This window comes from Triplophysa dalaica, chromosome 9, assembly GCF_015846415.1.
Source record: "Triplophysa dalaica isolate WHDGS20190420 chromosome 9, ASM1584641v1, whole genome shotgun sequence".
Taxonomy (NCBI): Eukaryota; Metazoa; Chordata; class Actinopteri; order Cypriniformes; family Nemacheilidae; genus Triplophysa; species Triplophysa dalaica.
This window is the reverse complement of record NC_079550.1, coordinates 15,663,996-15,678,934: the sequence shown is the minus strand read 5'-3', so window position 1 is coordinate 15,678,934 and position 14,939 is coordinate 15,663,996. Positions and strand designations below refer to the sequence as shown.

At 38.2% G+C, this 14,939-nt stretch overlaps 1 protein-coding gene across 6 annotated transcripts in view; it reads right to left on the bottom strand.

The window, feature by feature from the left end:
* Positions 1 to 14,939, bottom strand: part of gdpd5b (glycerophosphodiester phosphodiesterase domain containing 5b) — a 37,396-nt gene that overhangs the window by 2,768 nt on the left and 19,689 nt on the right. For all 6 annotated transcript variants that reach the window (XR_008907473.1, XR_008907472.1, XR_008907475.1 and 3 more), the window contains exons 3-14: positions 10,940 to 11,043; positions 8,985 to 9,078; positions 8,721 to 8,780; positions 8,383 to 8,481; positions 6,569 to 6,662; positions 5,524 to 5,669; positions 3,282 to 3,364; positions 2,635 to 2,785; positions 2,188 to 2,409; positions 1,741 to 1,898; positions 1,429 to 1,576; positions 386 to 468 (exon numbers count right to left, since the gene is read on the bottom strand). Coding sequence is in view for 2 of the 6 variants with exons in the window: in XM_056756560.1 (XP_056612538.1) it covers positions 386 to 468; positions 1,429 to 1,576; positions 1,741 to 1,898; positions 2,188 to 2,409; positions 2,635 to 2,785; positions 3,282 to 3,364; positions 5,524 to 5,669; positions 6,569 to 6,662; positions 8,383 to 8,481; positions 8,721 to 8,780; positions 8,985 to 9,078; positions 10,940 to 11,043 (1,442 nt within the window). In the remaining 4 variants the exon portion in view is untranslated. The remainder of the gene's footprint in view (positions 1 to 385; positions 469 to 1,428; positions 1,577 to 1,740; positions 1,899 to 2,187; positions 2,410 to 2,634; positions 2,786 to 3,281; positions 3,365 to 5,523; positions 5,670 to 6,568; positions 6,663 to 8,382; positions 8,482 to 8,720; positions 8,781 to 8,984; positions 9,079 to 10,939; positions 11,044 to 14,939) is intronic.

Here is a 14,939-nt window from a genome sequence, read left to right as displayed (position 1 = left end):
CATCAGGCAGAGAGTGAGAAGAGGAGAGGTTCAAGAGAAGCAAAATATTAAAAACACAGGGAGAGAATCAAGAGGTCAGTTCAGAAGAAAAGCAGATGCACGTGTCAAAGGCAGCAAACGCAGAGAATCCACAGAGCCTCATTGTATTCGACACAATAATTCACAATTAGGAGAAAACATTTACCAGTGACGCTCTAAATTATCAATAATATATTTGATTTTATTTTAAAGATAGAAAGAAAGAAAGAAAGAAAGTGCACACTGCACATTTAGGTGCAAACATACTTGGCAATAAAGCTCTTTCTGATCGGATTCATTATAGATGTCTTGAAATGAATCAATAAACAAAAGAAAACAAGACAAATTCAAACTAGTGCACACTTACTTCTGGAATACAAATATTCCAATAACTACAGCAAAAGAGATGAGATCAGCGGAGATCCATATCAAACTGTACTCCTCTGGACTCTGAAACGAATCAAATACTAATGACACAAACGCACCACTAGATGGCACTATGTACAAAGCAAATGATTGTAACACCAAACAATATTTTCACAATCAAGAAAAATGACTCATTTTCAATCTAAGACAGCAAAGAGCATTGTTCTGTAAAAACGTAAAATATCCCTTATTTATGGTTTAGGGTCGATAGTAGATCTAGAAATGGTCTTAAAGGGGTCATATGGCACAAAAACTTGTTTTTCTGTGTCTTTGGTACATGTTGTACATGCATGTATTAGACACCTAAAGTTGCACAAATTAAAGTGTCAATCGGAACGAAAGACACATTCTATCTAAAAGCAAATGGTCACTCAGACCTGCCTGAAATGACTCGTGTAACCACACCCCCACAAATCGACGTCAGTTCGTGGTATGATTTGACCAAGACTGCCCGAATGTATACGTAAGAAAGGTGGGCGTACCTGTCAGTAAAATTGCTTTTGAACCTGATGTTCAAAATATGGTAAGAGGAGGTACATTTCCGTCACACGCTTGCAATATTTCGACCAATCACTACGCACTGGTTAACTGGCCATTCATGGCACACCTTGCTTTTCAGAGCGATGAGTTTTTATAAAAAGGTGGGGGAAAAGAGGAGATACAACCAAGCACGCTATGTGGAAAATCCAGTGTTTTTTAACCTTAAATCGTGTATACAGATTGCATCTAAAACAAACTATAATATTGTTTTTTTAGCAGTGTCATATGACCCCTTTAAAACAAGCAAATCATACATAACATCCTACACTTAATAAAAGAATCACATATTATCCCAAAATCATGAGATGCAGTGTATCTTAAAATTGATGTCAAAAGCACAAATGCAGCAGATGCTGAACGATGAGATATCAGGCCAAGTGAAAGCTTGGTGTCATTGGACCGTATTTTCACTGCCTAATGAAGTTGCAGATCTGGGCTTTATACCATGAGCCAGAGTGGAGAGTGCAGCTTCCTCAACACCTGCGGAGCTTCCGAGGAGACGGTCGGCACCCCGCTGCACCAAAGCAGAGAGTAGAGCCATGGATCATTCACCGAATACAGGATCAGACTGATGTTGTGTTCATTATAGAGCCTATGCAAACAAACACACGTACAAAGACAGATGAACACACTTGACTGGGGAACAAAGGCACCACGTGCATCACACATTTCAGTTTATTTTCTTTCTTTGCTTGTGTTCCCAAACTGTCCTCTATACATGAGAACAGGTGGTGTGAAAGTAGGGCAGGAAAGTACCGAACGTCCTGCCCAGACGCTTGATTGTAGCGCAGCAGGAGACCACCGATGCCTTTATGATGAAGTGTGTTGGGGGGCAGCATCTGCAAGGAGGTCTGCTGTAAACCTGGCGCCACCTGCCTCACCATCTCTCTGTCACTGTCTACGGTCCACACCACCTACATGTACAGACATAAAACCAGATTTAAACAAAAGAAGCACAACTTGTGCACTTTTTTTATTTAATTTCCCTACATTTAATTTACTTGAAATTATTTGAAATTAAAACGCAAAGTAACAATGTGGTTTTCTTATTTTTTCTTCTGCACAGCTAGGGGGCGCTTCATCCCAACATATTTAAAGGCATAGACATTTAAATCGCTCTTAAATATATTTGTTTTATCCCAGGCCAAAAAAAAACGAACATTTTAGTAGTAAATGTGAGCATCACTGCCTCGACACACTAACCTGCCGCTGTGGTATGCCTGACCTCAGAACAGTGTCCAGTGTAAGGTTGACCCAGTCGTGGTAGTGGGGATGGCCAGGCGGCGGTCTGTGTAGCATGAATACAGCCAAGCTCCGCGACCGAGCCGCTAGTTTGAGCATCTGTTCAAGGCTGCACACTGTCTGGTTCCCCACTAACCAGCGTTCAGACTGTGACATGTATTTCACCGCCCAGAAGGGATCATCCTGCGTTAAATCAAATCAGTAATAGTTTAGAGTAATTTATTATGAATATTATGAATGAAGGAAATCATTAATCGATGCAGTATTAGGCAGGAAACTATTTAGGGAGGGGCTTGATTTTATCCATCATGATTTGATCGGGTGGAAAACAAATGCTGATATACAGTTCAGTATTACATTAAAAACATAACACTCCTTCAGAAATTATTTCGAGCCATAGTGGCACACCTTCAGAAACCACTCGCCAGCATTTAGCGAGCGCAGATCAGTCCAGTTAAAGAATGAAGCGTCGTCGTACTGTCTCTCTGGAAACATTCTTTTCACATCGGTGGTTCTCCTCAACGTCCGGTCTCTCATGAGGAAGGGCACACCATCTAGACTGCAGCCAGAGACAGTTACACAGCGGTGTATGTGATTAGACAGCACTTATATGCAACTGAGAAAGCTCTTCCCTTACGGCTCAACCTGCCACTGCTGCTATGTAATATTCAATGATAAGAGAGAATAGAAGTTGGACGTAGCCTTGTAGCGTGATAGGCAGAAAAACATCCAAATGCATACACTTGTCCTAAACCAAGAAAAAACAACAGATGGACAACTTCTGCTCCATTATCTAAAGATATGTGTTAAGCAGGCAGGGTAGATTATAGCTTAAGGGACTTTTCAATTACCATGTACTCTAGTGGGCAAGAGACATCACGCCACCCTCTCATTACAGCAGTCTCACAATGTCACACAAGGATTCACACACACGGATAAACATTGTGGCCTTGTGCCTTTAGATCTGACACACACGAGCAAACACACAGCTGTGTACTTTGTTGATTTAACTGTATTATGAGGAGAAGAATGAGACTAAATGAAAAAAGGAATACCTGATGGTCACATCCGCCTCCAGGCCGCTGACGTTCCTTTGTAGAGCTCTGTGAAAGGAGAGGAGAGTGTTCTCTGGAGCTATCTGTAAACAATAAAGATGACCTATAGGTTAAGACAATTTTTTTATGCAGTATGAATTTAGAGACCTACAAAAATATGGTCTCATCAAGGGTTAATATCATTTAGTTTATTGCGCTTATTTTACGCTTCATTTTTAAATGTAGTTTCCTTTGTAGCCATTTTGTAACGTGTTTTGTTTTATTATTTATTTTCAGTTAAAAAATATATATAGCCTGAACTTATTTTAGTTTATTTTTGAAGGAAACATTTCAAATTTTTCATTCATTTTGTCTTTCAAATATTTTTTATTTCATTTACAGAAATGTTTGACGTTTAGTTAACTGTAGACCGTTTCATCAGATGCCTGACCCCCAGTTAACATCCAGTTTGTGTTTGGCTAGTTAATATTAATTAATATCATTATTTTATTGTATAATAATTGTATTGAATAAACTGTTTGTTGAATTTTGTTGAATGTTCATTTTATTAAATAAATAATTTTGGTCGCATTTAAACAAAACCGTATGGTACATTGACCTCTTGCTGTTGAGCTTGCTATCGTAGCCTAAATTCAAAATATTGGAGAGTTAAGTTTAGCCAAGTAACGGTCAATCTCGGTTTCTTTTGATAGCTATCAGAAATAATCTACATTCACTCTATTGTTTGTGAATGTGTACCGGAAGAGAAGTTATCATGTGCTGTAACGTTTTTTTATGTTGTTAAGATGAAACCATCTATAATGGCCTCGGTCTCATCTTATCTAAGCAAAAAGCCCCAACTTAGTTTCCATTTGACGTTAGTGGGGTATTAAAATGCACTTGGTCACATGACTGAACACAACTGGTCATAGGGTAGAAACAGAAGAATAAAATTTATAAATAAGCAAAAATAAAACAACTCCACAGATTGGCAGTTGCTAAAGCTCCCCTGTTATTTTGGTATTAATCAATAACTCATCTCATGCAGGTTTCATGGAGTGCTCGAGGGCTCGACCAGATGCACGATCTACGGCTCCTCAGTGATGCGCTTTTCTTGTGCTGGCATGCAAGCAGCAACTTGAGATCATCTACACACAGCAGGTCTTGATATACTAGCGCACGTGACTTTAATGCAGAATGAGGTCTAGATGCGCATTAGAAGATGGGAAGAACACAATATAGATAAACGATTGCAGTGTGCTGTGTGTCTTCTGAGAGCCCTTACAGTTATGGCCCTCGTCTTTGGCGTTTATTGCCATTGGGGTCAATACTACACTTTGGTGTTGCGTGAGCTTGTTTTGGACCTGAGCTTGGCTTTTTACAGCGGCACTCTTTTTGTTCTTCCAAATAAAAAAGATGATCACACATCATTCTTTAAACTGCCAGCTGAAATGTCGTATAACAACGTGGGCTAGACCAAACGGAGTTGTGGCTTGTCATTGATGAGAATGCTGGGATGTTGTTCATTTACACCAAACGAAATTAAACAGTGCAAAACATATTAAGCAAAAGAAACCTGGGTTAGGGTTTCATGTTTAAAACGATTTATCATTTAAAATAAAATATTAAAACCTGTCTACACTTTATTTAAAACCAACACAATGTACTTTAAAAAACCCAGAGTTAAAAGAATAGTTCACCCAAAAATAAAAAGTCATCATTGACTGAAATTGAAGAATGTGGGACACCAATCTGTTCTAGGGCACAATTGACTCCCATAGTAGGAAGAAAAACTATGGTACTCTATGGTGCCCCAAAACATTCCTCCAAACATCTTTTGTTGTGTTCAGCACGAGAAGAAAATGTATATAGGTGAGTAGATTCATTTTTATTTTTGGGTGAACTGTATTCCTTTAACATTCTTATTCACCATTTCTTATGGCCAATAAAACAGTAACTGCACGATCATGTGCTGCTTCAGAGCAAAATACACACGGGTGTTCAAGTATATGAAAAATTCTTTATAAATACGCCTACACAGAGAATATCAGCGGCTCTTTCCCCGAGTTATTTATAGCTACTGGAAGCAAGGGAGAGAAATATGAGAAAGATAAATTGATGCAGAGACGGCAAGAGAGAGAAAAAGAGCGAGGGATGGAAAGACAGAGAAAGGATGGAAAAGAGGGGGAGGCAGAGGTAAGAGGAACTACAGAGCTTCCGCCGGCGTCCAATGCCACACTTAGGGAAGGATCTATCCGCTCACCATCGGAGCTCCTTGATGGCCGATGATGCCTGGGGCCGCTTTGAGACTCCCACGGTCCATGATGCAGGGTGAAGTGATCGACAGAGGAATAAAGTAGAGTGTGAGGAGAGCGCACAGGTAGATGAGGACAACCATCACCTGGAACCCTGTGAAAAACAACGGATTAGTTGCCAAAACAATATACTGACAAAAAAAAAATGGCATTTCATCTGTTCGGTTATCTTCTGAAGGAGCTGAGAGACTCAAGTTAGTTTTCATCCTAAATGAAGTGTCTAATGGAGCTTTAAGGCCAGAAACATGTTTAATAGGAGTATGCAAAGCAGACAGTTGCACTGTTATTCCAGCAACCAGCTTTAGACATGTCAACAGTTAAAGGGTGTGGCTGCTGATACAGCAAGATTGTCTTTAAACTGTTGCTCTCATAACAGCAACCGAACTGAAAGAGAAAACTCACTGTAGAGCTAATGCACTATAACATCCCTTGAGGCAACACTGAGAATGCACCGTTCTTCCGCTGCATTGTAAATTTTGTTTTGACACATTCGCAGTGACATGTGAAATAGCTTGTGTAGCTGAAAGCTCTTGTGTACACACTACACATACTTGTGTAGGGCATGTTTTGATTCTTCTGATATAACGAAACATGTTAGTATTTAAATGAATGAAGCGACTACTTCGCGAACTTCAGAGATCATTGAGGACAAAATATGTCCCTGTGGAACTCTTAATTTTCAACAATGGAGACTAAAGCAACAGGTCACTTAAATTAGAGGAGCCAGTTAAATGTGTGCCTGATAGAATCAGATGAGTTTGGTTAAACTGAAATGAGGAATCGATACGGTGTATTAATTCAGCGTAACGTTGTAACATGAAACAAGCAGCTCATTGAGTTAGTGGAGATAACATAGTCTCATGATGTGACGATCGGACAGAAGAATGTATCTAAAGGTACAACACATTTTTCTCACGACTCCTTTAAATAATTAACATCTGGTCAATAGTGATTCGTAACTGATTGTGAACCTTATAGTGGATGTGGGCTTACTGGTTTTCTCTGCTCTTGCCACCTGTCCAGCTATCAGCCAGGCCAAAGCTGTGAGCGCAGCTAAAGCACCGATGTGCAAGAACGGACCTGTAGCCTGAAGAATAGACAATCATCTATTACGATTTTTAATAGAACTTTCCTTATATGGCATAAAAAACTCATAATATCTGCAGAAATTGGATGAAGATCTGATGCTAAATACAGTTAAAGCTGTAACATTTTTATTTAAATACAAACAGAAAACCTTTATGTGCATGCTCAAATGTGTTAAACACACTCACCACGATTCACAACTGGAATGATTTATACTATGATTTACAGCCATGGAAAGTAGGGGTGTGATGAGATCTTGTGGCACAACATCTTGCAAGAAAAATGATATCCTCGAGCAAATTGGCATGATGCTGTGCTGGGTTAAAAATTGTGACCATTTTCGATGCATATGCTCCCTAAATTTAGCCAGTGCAACCTCAAAATATATTTGGGAGCATTTGTGTGCGAGTTCACATTTTGTTGTGGTGCAACCTGTTTTCATTACTGTAAAGAAAACACAAAAATAACCACACAAAGTATGTGCGTGGTGTGGCCCGGCCCAGCCACTCATAGATAGGGATGGGAATTGATAAGAATTTAACGATTCCGATTCCTTATCGATTCTCATTGGGTGAGGGAATAAAAGTTAACTTCGGCATTAATAGCAGATGACGTCTCGTTAGCTCCGCTGCTGCTTGACTCACTTGTTGTTGCTCTGTCGCTAAGTAGTAGTGTATCAAACACGCGACAGTCCTGCAAATGCACTAGTGTTTACGCCGGTTCGTGCTGCCAGTAACGCTTCGGGAGCGTGCGGCTGAACAGCAGCAGACTGTACCACAAGTACAGTATAGCAATTGCAAGTTCACATTACGTTATTTTAAACACATTCACAGAGAAACCTCTTTAAAAATCATCTGTCTCTGTGCAATGTAAGAATAAAACATGTGTTTATGAAGGCTGTGAGGGTTCAGTCAGTGGAGGAAGGAGGATTGACAGTGTGATATGATCGCACCTCTGCTAACACCAGCACTATACAAAAGCATATAGAGAAAACTACTCTTTACTAAAAGCTATGCCTCTTAAGAGATCGAACGCATCATTTTTGTGCAATTACTGCATGTCAGTTGAGTTTGTGACAAAATATTTTGCAGTGTTTTCCATATTTCTTATTACTGCATAATATAAATCATTAAAAAAGAAGTTTATTTTGTTTCATAAAGTACATGTTGATTTTATAATGGCTACATTTTGTGTTTTTAAGGTGAATAACATACTTTATATATTTAATCATTGAGAATTTCATTTAAAAAGTTAAACATTCTCATCTTGTCTCGTTCTCGTGAACAGGGTCTCGTCTTGTCTCGTGGAATAAGTGTCTCATCACACCCCTAATGGACAGCTTATCTTCTTTTTAAAATGGACCATTTTTAGGTATGTGTTTATGTGAAATACTAACAATATTATTTACCAAATTTCAAATAGGAAGATTGTTTTTGCATTTATTAGCAAAAACTGAAAACAAGCGAAAAAGGCCAAAATAACAGAAAAGCTGCTCTGTATTTTTTCAGACCTTAAATACTGCAAAGAACACAAGTTCATATTTACTTTTAAGCAATTTAGGAATAAATCTATTTAGGAATAGTTAATAAATAATTTTTAATGTGATAACCTCCATAATCTCATTGGATGACTTCAAGTTATGGATTGCAGCTTTAATAACCAAGAGTGTGAATTTTACATTTTGTATTAAAAATATTATATAAATACTGAAATAAACATACCTGAAGAGAAATCCAGATGACATCCCATTCCTCCCCCCACATCTGTGTGACCGATATCACACCGATTATTGTAGAGAGCAAAGCAACCGTCACACCAATCTAGCAAAACAAAAACTTACTTTTAGAATACCACTACAAATATTCTACACATTTTGTGTAAACAAATCCTAACTGTCTGTTCATAACTAAACAGGAAAGACCACTTCACAGTGCCAGTAGACATAAATCTTCATGGCATAACAAGATGCATGTGACATTGTCAAGGTTCATTTGGCCCGTCTTGCACAATCAGATTTTTCTATTCTGGGTATAAGAGCAGTTAAAAGGTTGACAGATACCTTGTGGAGCCAGTGTAAGTTCAGCTGCTGCCCGACACCGACATGACACAGAGCTAAAATCTGCAACAAAATAAATATATCTCAGAAACAGAGTAAAGTAGACCCTAAAACCAACAGAAAGCATTTGATCAAATAAACCGAGAACTGTGAAGTTAAAACATTTCAGAATAGTGAACTAGACACATGTATGTGAGAGATAGTTGGTGGTTGTGGAGAGGTTTTGGTGTGTAAAGCTACAGTGCAGCAGTATTGGTGGCAACTTACCATTAAAAATGCAATATAGGTGAATCCAGCAGCTGTGATGGCCAGTATGGGAACGGTTCCATCGCTCCACTCCCCTGAACGGTTGTATAAAAACCTGCATGACACACAGTGTATTTAATGGATAGTTTCGCATATTGTGTTCACTTTGCTGAGCTAAACCAGAACATATTGTCTTTATTTCTGTGCCTGTCTGTTGTGGACTAATACCAAATAAGTCCACCCTTGAGAAATACAGCAAATTAAGCTTTTTACCGATACCATTTCTCTGGTTCACTTTCATGAGAGCTGGGGATTGTATAACAACACTTTTGCAAAAGAGGAGGATGAGCGAGACATCTGTTTCGCAAAAAAGCATCCGATTCCTAGTGGGTATCTTTGAAACAAACAACAACAACAACAAAAAAACGGTAGGACGCAATATCAGAATCAGGATTGGCTTTCTTCGCATCTAAACAAAATGTTCAAGATACAATACAAGCTTTTTACTAGCTTTTCAGTAAGGTATTATTTTAAAGCAAATCTTTCAAAAAGAGTGTCAGAGGGAGGATGTATTTTTGTATGAATAACCCATGGTTAGCAGTTCGGCACTTCTGGTTTCATCGTCCTAAAGTCAATGTTTTATTGATAAATGACTGAAATAAGACTTACACTTAGTAAAGCTTTAAACATTTTCATGTCTTATTCTACAAATAATTCTACATGGGCACAAATCGTATCTCAAAAAAATCGGATGGAGATTCATTCACAGAGCAGTTTTTAAAGTGGGAACATGTTTGTAATAAAGCAGGTTTTTTATGCATACATTATGTGTGAAATATGGATGGAACTGTATTTTTGTATGCTAGTCTAAACACAGTTTAAACCATAATCCAAAGAGGTCAGTCTGATCCTAGATCAGACCTTATTCCTTCGCTATTGACTGACCAAACAGCAGTTTGGTGGGTGAGGCCTTATCAATGATTTGCCAGCTGGATGCATCTACTGTCTTATCACCGATTCTACTGACACAATCCCATGAGACATTAGTGGAGGTTGTTATGAATCAAGCCTCTTGTCCTCTACAGTTGCCTCAATGACTCATGTACTACTCCTGAGAGTATGCGGGGGGTGATGGGGGCGGGAGTGTGGAGGCCACATAAGGCACAGAGGTGACATTGAAACTGAAGAGGAAACAGGCGATGAACGAATAAAAAAAACAACCTTGAGGGACAAAGCAAACAACGTCCTTTATTTTGACCGAGTATGTGGTTCCTGGAAGATCAGCTGACATGGTAACTGTGAAAATGTGATTGTTCAGTAGCTAAACTAAGAATGAATATAAATGTGAGTGTTTTTTTTCTCTGTGTGTGAATGTTAGACAGCATTATTCAGACAGTATGGAAATTTTCAATATGCATAAATACATAAATAACAGACAACATTTCTGACAAAATTGCGATATACTGCAGAGCCCAATGAACTGTATCCCACAATGCAATGCGCCCAATTTTCCTTTATCATGTGAGACTATTCAAAAGTAATTACAACTGTGTTTTTTAACGTCAAATGGCCAAAATTTGTAAAAACAAATTTGGTTTTCTAGGATTTTAATTTGCCTCTACTTGCTATATGTGTATGCAATGTCAACATTATACATGTTGTTGTAACGTAATACAGCAAAATACATACAGTATATGTATTAAAGGATAAAGTTTTTTTTAGAAGTATTCAGTAAGCGAGAATTCTAACTGACCATAAAATCATTCAGTCTGTTAAAGTTTTATGCAATCTGTTTTAACAGAAAAATCTGACCTCATGACCTGCGGATTACGTTAAGCGCTGGATTATCCCAAATTTGTTTCAGAAAAGCTCATGAGGTACTCGTATGTGCTTCTTCGGAGAATGAAAGATATAGGATTTTGACAAAGTATGTTACTCATTTTTTACTTAAGTATAATGTTACAAAGCTTACTTACCAGTTAAACTCACTGTAGTCATTGTGGGCTTCCCACCAGAAGTAAAACCACACAAGTAACAACGAGAAAGTGCAGAAGAGTATGAAGGACCACAAACACTCCCACTGAAACAGAAAAGCACAATATACAAAAAACTGATGAACCACATGTTAGAGGAATCTGGTTCCACATGATCTGACAATCAGCTTCAGTAATAAATAAGAGTGTCATAATCTAACACAAGTGGTGTGCCAAAGGATAAATCTTCGCAATAAGATGGGAAACAATTTTTCGAGAACCATCATCAAATCAATTATATATCCACTTTTAAAGAAATTCTAAGAAATGTAATACAAGTGCCTCAGGATATGACTGCACCCATATGAAACTCCATTAGGTTTAATAGAGCTGCTTCAAGAGTGAGATTTGCCTTCATTATCGTTTCATTAGTGAAAAATTACTTCTGTTCTCTGCAGGGCATCTCCGTTACTTTTATAAAAAAACACATCAAGTATGATATAAAGGCAAAACATTCATCCATGCAACCTTCATGTGTTTATCAAGCACCATCATTCTTCACACGAAAACAAAGAATAACTTTTCTGAAATGGACTTTAAATTTATTGCTAGCACTTCCCACACATTCTTTTTACACTCACCCCTGGCTCAGCCTAACGCTAAACAATACCCAACAAACCACAAATACAAACACCTTCATATGAGAATACCACTATTTATATGCATCCCAGGCGATTAAGACATTGTGTTTTCAAAAGCACAAAATGAAAGTGGATTTGTGGATTAATCAAATAAATCGCTAAAATAAATCAAATCACAGTCATTTCTCTTAATGGTTGTCTTCTTTTATCTATTGTGGTTCATTGCTAAAGACACTGCAACCACACTGGGAAACAAATGACAGGAATTCCTGCTTACTACTTGGATGGGCGTTCCTTGAAAAAGTAGACAAATTACATAATCAGTTAAACTTGTGCATTTGTCTTTACTTTCATGTAACACATTTCAGAAGGTTAACCTGCAATGACAGGAGTAATTCGATAAAATCCAGCTTTGATGCAAAAAACTCACAACGTCAAAATCATTTTCTTCATCTAGAAAGAAGACACAGTCTGTCATATGGAGTACACAGCAATACACAAGGTTGGAAATGGATGCTCCACTTGGCACACAAAAAGCAGTTAAAAGCATGTAATAATTCCTAAACCCCATCATCCAAAAACACCTAAATATAGAAATAAAGAGGATTATGGGTAATTCTAAAAGAACGAAAGCATAAATAAATTGAGCTAAACCGAGAATCTCCCCCCAGCACCACATGCTGTCCGATTACATCAAATCAATGAGCGCGTTTACACGCACAGTCTTACGCTGATTATGCTTAATGAACTGATATATGTAAGGTCATGTAAACGTGTAAAACGCTTTTCTTTTATCGGGGAAAGGTCATAAACGGCTTAAGCAAAAACCGATCGGCAGAGATAGCTTTTTGCCCATTACTCCGATTTCGCGCTGCATATAAACGCATTTACCGGTTTTCTCTCAGTTTTGTTTATCTGCGCATGTTTGAAAGCCTAGTAAAAGTACCAAATAGAAGTAATAGTAAAATAACGTATAAAAGTACGCTCTCGAATTATGCAGTTGATGTAGAAATGACAAAATGAAGAACTATTGTTGCATATGCTGGTACTGAGGACATGATAAGAGATATAAAAATACAGCTTTTTGTCCGTTTTCCAGCTACATTTTTAATTACAAAACAGACTATCGACGATGACATCACTGCACGCAACAACCCGGCAAGTCTCAAACTTCCGTGTAAATGCAGTTTTCTGCATCTAAGATTCTTTTTGAGCAGATTTTTGATCGATATCCGTTTATTTTGTGCACGAAAATGCACTCACTACATCAAAAACATGTTGAAAATGTGCTTTTGTGATTCCAAATGAATTCCCAGATATGTCATAAAATATCAACAGCTTTATTGTTTAGCACTGACATTACAAAATAATGACACTGACACCTGATAAAAATGTCATTGTGTCATGTGTTCAGTGAATCTTTAAAAATCAACTAATTATAAACTATCTCCATTCCACCCGGAAGGGGTGGAAGTAGCGTATAGACTGTGTTAAACCCAACTGTGTTTTTGACAGCAACATCATTACGGACATATAAATAAGAATAGTTTAATCTAAACTATACGTCATTAAATCTAGAAGTCTTATTTACAAGTTTATTCATGGCAAGCTGATCTGAAATGACATCACCACTCAGATCAATTCAGGGCAGATTTCCTGAAAGGAGGGGAGAATTCTTCCTTCATCTAAATCAAGGCCATCACCATCATAGTCATTGTGGAAATGCTTTTATAAAGATGTATGTAATAAGATAAAAATACAGTAGAATGAGTCACTTAAGCAATCCCAGCAAAGCTCCACAGCACATTTGTTTTACAGCTATAATTAAAGTAAATGCGGTGGACATTCACTAATAAGCAAAAGTGGGGTAATATCCCACGATTACAGTGGCTGACTTTAATGATTCTCATTAAGTTAAAGAGGCATATCTGAAACTAAAATATAGCGGGTAATTACAATATCTCAAACTAAAATCTGCCATCAGGACAATTATGAAAATTAGCCATCAGTTTCCATGTTTGCATTTCCTAGACAAACATGGAAACCAATTCAGTTTTAAGGCATTCAATTTTCATCTATGTAAGCTGTCTTTCATGCCCCTATCATATGATTTATTCATACAGTAAGTATTTACCTTCACACATCTGTTCCCTAGTGGCACAGACTGTAGTGAAAAATCCCACTGACTGCTAAATACCCAGTCGGGAAAGGAAAAGGGCAAAGAACACAGGAGGCCGGCTGCCAATGTGAGCAACGAGAGATGTTGTCATACGGTAACAGTATCATTCAGTGGTAATCCCATCCGTAACTAAAGTTAGATGCAAAAAATCTAGTTATTTTTACACGGTGGAGCTAACACGAGGAATAACATTGCAAAAAATTATTTTTCTAATGGGGTACATGCACACGAGTCCATGACGTACTTCCAATAAAATCTCAGCAAGGCTGTTACATCCGGCGCCATAGGGAGCAATGGCGTTTCGCTTCAAGACGCACATAGGATTACGATCAACAAAGTGAGTCTAAATAAAACACTTTGCCATACGTCGACAACCAAAATGGAGAAGCACTTTAGGCTATCCGTTTCAAGGTACGTCAACAACTAGAAAAAAAGCACAAAAACAGGCACTTAACAATGCTAACCCGTAGTGCTGTCTGTCCGTTATCACTTGGTGATCTTATGCTGAGTTTTCAGCGGAAGTGTGTCATCGTCCCTGTGCATATACCCCATTAGTTTCTGAACAGGACAAAATCCCTTGAGGAGCAAAACTGTAATTGAAATCTACTGTAAAACAATAATCTTCATGCTGACATGAGAGTTTAAACATGACAAAAAGATGCCTTATAGGTCACCTTGCTGGCATTAGGAAATGTGCTGGCACTAGAATTCACCAACAGATACCTTTGACAGGGGTGTTTAAATGCTGACGTGCTCTCATCCGTAATCATAATCCTAAAACGCAGTGTGAAAGGAGAGTGGAGAGACTCCTGTAGAGGGGAAACTAAACAGTCCTAGTACATCTGAATCCACATTAATACAGAACATCCCATCAAGAGGATTGGATGTGCAAAACGTCGTCTGGGCAGCAGAAAGTAAATCACAGGCCGAATCGAATATTTTGAGGGATGAAATGACTTTAAGAGCCCCGTTGCTTGTGTTTCTGCATGTAACACAATAGTTGTCTCCGGGGGCATCATGTATGTACTTGTTTTTGAGGGGCCGACACTGGCAGTTGTGTCTCGCGTACTGCTCTGGGCAAGATCAGAGCCCTTGAGAGAGACAGTCGTATCAATTCACTTTAAAAAAAACAGCGTTTTCACAGCAATGGCGGTTCATGGAGCCCCTCAATAGTTCCCTTAAG